At 35.9% G+C, this 5,832-nt stretch overlaps 1 protein-coding gene across 1 annotated transcript in view; it reads right to left on the bottom strand.

The window, feature by feature from the left end:
* Nucleotides 1-5,832, bottom strand: part of LOC111086484 (glutamate-gated chloride channel-like) — a 70,617-nt gene that overhangs the window by 7,946 nt on the left and 56,839 nt on the right. The window contains exons 3-5 of the mRNA XM_022389523.1: nucleotides 4,846-4,925; nucleotides 1,605-1,669; nucleotides 925-1,145 (exon numbers count right to left, since the gene is read on the bottom strand). Of these exons, the coding sequence (XP_022245231.1) occupies nucleotides 925-1,145; nucleotides 1,605-1,669; nucleotides 4,846-4,925 (366 nt within the window). The remainder of the gene's footprint in view (nucleotides 1-924; nucleotides 1,146-1,604; nucleotides 1,670-4,845; nucleotides 4,926-5,832) is intronic.

Genomic DNA, 5,832 nt, shown 5'->3' on the forward strand with positions numbered 1-5,832 from the left:
CATCAAATAAAATTCATTAAATTAAATAAAATTCATCAAATAAAATTCATTAAATTAAATAAAATTCATCAAGTAAAATTCATTACCAAATGAATAAATTGAAAAAGTAGCTTATAACTCATTTTGGGAAAATAAAAATGATATTATTTTCAAGTATTTGTGGGCTAATATTTTAGCACATATTGTTTAGTAAGTACCTATGAAATAAATTTAAGAAGTAACTTATAAATTTTTTGAAAGAAAAAAAAAGGCATTAGTTTCCAATTTTTTTCCCCCTAAAATTTAAGCACACACTATTGAATCAAGTACCAAATGACCATGGCCGTCCGCAGGGAGAGTGGGGGCAGAGGACACTTGCCCCCCTGGAAAATGAGAAACTTATTTATTTATTCAGTATATGTATATGAATTTTTTTATTCACTTCACAATACCTTGCCCCCCCCCTCCCCTGGAAAAAGTTCTGCGGACGCCCGTGCAAATGACTAAACAGTAAAGTACTTGTAGAACTATGAATATTAATTTCGGGCCTCAGCTTATAAATGAGCAAATATTGGTCCCTGTGTCAATGATGAACAGTCTCCGCATAAAAGAGACCCCGAAATTAATGTTAATTGTGCAAGTATTTACTGTAGAGGATATGAAAATGTAGGGAACAGGTTTGTTCGTACCAAATGGTTACATACAAATAAGGGGCTTATAAATCATTATGTAAAGTTTGAAAGTTAGTTTCACTTGGTCTGGGGCTAACATTGAAACACAAAACCACCTAATTAAACCAAACTCACAAAATGGCATATAAATTATTCTGAATTTTTTTCACACATTTTACAAGTGATTTTGAGGCTAACATTCAGGAACAAGTTACTTAGTATGTTCCAAATGATAAACATTCATGGAAATCACAGTTTCCCGATTTTCTTCTACCTTTGAGTATACTGGACAACGCCCTCTGGAGTGACCCGGAGAGTGATGTGGACTGGAACCAGGGGATACTTGAAGTCGCCATGTTTGATGAAATACGTTTCCGGTATCCATATTTTACCAGCATGTGTTAAAGCATTCAAACTTTTATGTCGGCCTTCATTATTATACTTCAACCTTGGGTCCTCCCAAACCTGATGCAACAAAAATTCCACTTCATACCGCTGAAGTATAAAATAAATAAATAAGAATAAAAATTAATCAAATATTTTGTGTCATAAAGTTTTAATATATATATATATATATACATGAATAAATATGTTATCCTTTCTTCATACGACTACATCCTATCATACACGTGTTTATATATAACCTGATCATTTCAGATTATTCACCAGCACTGAAGAAATTCAGTGTTTATTCTGTAATATTTAATTAAAAAAATTACTCTGGTGGCGGGCAGAAATAGACTTGTAATTTTAAGAGCACGTGGTTTTTGCACGTTTCCGATTCACTCTTCAAAAGCGCCTGGTCATTTTATTCTTTCGTTGCATCATATCACTGCTTTTATTCATAAAATGAAACTGCTAAAATGTTACATAACGATGAACCTTTATCCGTGCAATTTGAGTTTAAACACTACAGATGGCACTAGTTTCGTAAAGATAAATGGCACTGCTTACCAAACTTGATTCGTCTGGAGAAGACAATGTGAGGAGAGTCACTGTGACGTTAACGATCGTTTCATCTAGATTACAAATGAAACAAAGTTGAAAAAAAAAATCTGTTTTTATAACTTGATAAATATTGCACAGTTTGAAGTCGATAATTATTTAAATTGTATGCTTTAATTGTATTAGAACCTCATTACTAATCTGAGAAGGCTAACTATGGCCTAGTGGTTATCGTGACCGAACTGCAAGTCTGAAGACTTATGGATTACGTGGAGCGGTGATGCTCTATAAGAGTGGCAGTAAAATCCCACTATTCTATTAGAAAAATGTAGATCAAGAGTTGATGATGGACTGTTGACTAGCTAACTTTCCTCTGGCCTATTAGCTCAAAATTAGAAACAACTATGTGCATGTAGCCCTGGTGTAGCTTGGCGCGAAATTTTGACAAAATAAGCTGAGAAATCAAAGCACTGCAAGAATATATCGCGCATAGCATATAAGCTCACACATTCCCACCCCTTGATGAAAACGTCTTACACACGCAAGATGATGCAGAGCACAAGTCTTTGAAGATTAAAAACTAGATGTACTTCCTTTTCAAAAGTAAATAAAACCAAAATTAAGAGTAACAAGTAGTATTATTTCTTGCTTTTGAAGTTCATATGTCACACTGTGTTGTAGCGTACAGAGTACGTAATTCTTCTAGTAATTCATGGCATGCGCACGTTTTACTGACGCCACGACAGTAAAAATTGCAACGTTAAGCGTCCCTTATGTGAAGTCATTTTAGTCCCTACTGAGTAGTGCGCTGTCAGTCAATCGGTTTCAACAAACGAACAAACAGACGAAGGCTTGTGAAGTCGGGTGCGCCCAAGTAGCCGCATTCTCCTTGGTCAGTAGTTCAAAAGTAAGGATAAATATTCCTGAATCCTAGGGGTCTCTGACATAGCCATTTAACTCACGTACACACAAGGTTAAAATTTCCAATTCGTTCTGTTTGTTACGTGTTAAAAATCCTAGTATTGCTACTACCTCTCAGTACATTTTCTGTGATCTTTTACGAAACTCGCCTTTGATTAATGTGTACGACGTTTCTTGTTTTATCCTTGATTAAATTGTTCATTTGTGAAAAAATAAAGATATTGGTCAAGCCCTCCCAAAATTAGTCGGGAATCATTTCCCCGAAAAGGAGCCGAAGGCCGCCTGGAGGAGTCACCTGTTTTAGCCAGTAGTGCGCTGTCAGTCAATCGGTCAGTAGGGACTTGGAGGAGTCACCTGTTTTAACCAGTAGTGCGCTGTCAGTCAATCGGTCAGTAGGGACTTGAAGGAGTCACCTGTTTTAGTCTTTCGCGCAAGCTACACGAAGGCTATTTGCGCTAGCCGTTCCTAATTTAGCAGTGAAAGACTAAAGGGAAGGCAGCTAATCATCAACACACACCGCTAACTCTTAGGCTACTCTTTTACCAACGCATAGTGGGATTGACCGTTACGTTATAATGCCCACCACTGCTCAAAAGGACGAGCAAGTTTGGTGTGACGGGAATTCGAATTCGCGATTCTCAGATTGGTCCAGATGCAAAGAGAATGAAATGGCAAGACATCGAGGAAAGTTGGTGTTTATTCCAAATTATGAGAGTTTGGTAAAAACACAAAGAAAGGGTACGTATAATAAGATTAAGCTGAACAGTCTTTCCTTTGTACGCACACCATAGATTTCTTTCTTCACTTAAAGTAGCCTATTTCTATAATAACAACAGTTATTGTTAAAGGGAAGACACAAATGTAATATCTCATGTAAGTAAATTACAATGTTCAACTGTGTATATCTATATCTCTTCCTGTGGGACAGCGGTAAGTTTTCGGATTTAGAACGCTAAAATCAGGGGTTCGATCCCCTTGGTGGATACAGCAGATAGCTCAGTGTGGCTTTGCTATAAGAAAAACACACACACACACACCCTTTTACTTAGGAACTAAAAGAGACAATTTACAAAAAGTTTGAGGTTAAGCCCAAAGCTACACAATGGACTATCTATGTTCTGCCCACCATGGGTATCGAAACCCGGTTTCTAGCGTGGTAAGTCCGTAGACATACTGCTGTTCCAATTTACAAGAGGATGGAGTTTGCTTTTTCAACAAAGAAGGTTTTAACGTGAATAAATCAACATGAACAAATGCCAAAATTTATTATTATTTCGGAAAAAGAAGTAGCACCACTAATTGGAGTGTGGCGAAGACTAATTAAATTATTCTTAAGAAAATTAGAAGTTGAATTAAAAAAAAAAAGTTATAACGGAAGTAAAATGTTTTTTGGATGTTTTAACTGGTCTTCTTACATTTGTTTATGGACATTTAAGAAGAAAACAGAATCAGGGTAATGGATTGAAAGTCGAGCCGAACTGCTAAACGAATTGGTTTGGTTTGTTTACGATATTCGTACAAAAGCTTCACAAAGGCTATCTGCGCTACCTGTCCCTAGTTTTAAACTGATAGAACTAAAGAAAAGAATGGTAGTCAACAGTACCCACCGCCAACTCTGGAGCTACTCTAATCAATTAGTGAGATTTCACTGTCATTCTTATAAGGCATACTGGCCCCAAAATGCGAAACAGGTTTTTTTTTTTCAGTAACGAGACAAGGGCTGTGAACCTTCTGATACACAAATCGGTATGCTAATTACTAGGTCATATCCAGTAGAACGAATTGGTATAGCAAAGATATATCTGTAAAATCAATAAACAAACAATTTCAAGAATTCGAGTGAAGTACAGACAAGATGGTTTCAAGTGAATTCCCCATCTAATAAATTGTTAAATCGGTTTCTTTTAAGATTGCCTAATATAGTATTATACCTAAGTGTCAATAAATATACCTAATAGAGTATTATACCTATGATATATTAGTATTATACCTAAGTGTCAATATACATATATATATATATTTCGAAATGAGAATCTCTTTACCTCACGTAGTGGCGGGAAATAATAATATACATCATATCACTTTTAGTACTATGCTGGGACAGCGTTAAATCTACAGATTTACAACGCTAAAATCAGGGGTTCGATTCCCCCTCGATGGACATAGCAGATAGCCCCATGTGGCTTTGCTATAAGAAAAACACACACACACGCCTTTTTTTTTCTCATTTACTACGAGGTTAGTTGGAAATAAATAAGGGTGCAGATATTCAAAGTATCGTATACTGATCGATTCAAACTTATTAGATAAATACATATGTTCATCTTACCTTTTGGTCGCACTCTGAAGTCATATCTAACGGGATCTAACAAATAGTCCAAAATAGTTTTGTCGGAACGGTTATGGAAGCTAAAGGGGAACAGTAAAAACAAAATAAAATCAGTTTTAAGATGGCGCTATAATTTGATTGTTTGTTCGTAATTAAGCACAAAGATACACAATTGGCTATCTGTGCTCTGCCCACCACGGGTATCGAAACCCAATTCTTAGCGTTGTGAGTCCGCAGACATACCGCTGTGCCACTGGAGGGGGGGGGGGGGCTGGTGCAGTAATAATCGAGAATATTGTAAGTTGCCGATCTATGCTGTTAATTTATTTAGTAGTAATGTAAATGCCACTGGGGGGGGCTGGTGCAGTAATAATCGAGAATAATGTAAGTTGTCGATCTATGCTGTTAATTTATTTAGTAGTAATGTAGGCATTTTGTTATCATAATCACGTAGAAAGATACAAAAAGTCATTGAACGAAAAGGGGAGGTTATTTGAGTTTATTCTATTAAAAATAAAATCCAAATCCATCTATATGTAACAAATATTAAAATTTACCTGAAATTATCAAAAAAAGTGCTTTACTGAATTAAAATCAGCGATAATTAGTTGTTATTTAAAGAAAAATAGAGTATTTAGGTTGTGTTATTTTGATTCTTTATTTTCGAGGACATTTTCTGTTTCAGAAACCGATAACGATAATAAACAAAAGACATGAGATTAAAAAAGATTGATAAATCGCACTTAAAAGACCCTATAAAACCTAGAATTGTGGTGTGTTTTCGACAGGTGCTTTCCAAAACAAAGGAATTCTGCCTGGTGCAGTCAATTCCATCTGTCGAACGGGCTAAGGTTTTATTAGGATTTTTTAAAAGTAATATTTTTTAAAAGCTTTGTTTGTTTGTTTGTTGAATTTCGCGCAAAGCTACACGAGGGGCTATCTGCGCTAGCCGTCCCTAATTTAGCAGTGTAAGACTAGAGGAAAGGC

This window comes from Limulus polyphemus, unplaced genomic scaffold (genome assembly GCF_000517525.1).
Source record: "Limulus polyphemus unplaced genomic scaffold, Limulus_polyphemus-2.1.2 Scaffold1138, whole genome shotgun sequence".
In the NCBI taxonomy this organism is placed as follows: Eukaryota; Metazoa; Arthropoda; class Merostomata; order Xiphosura; family Limulidae; genus Limulus; species Limulus polyphemus.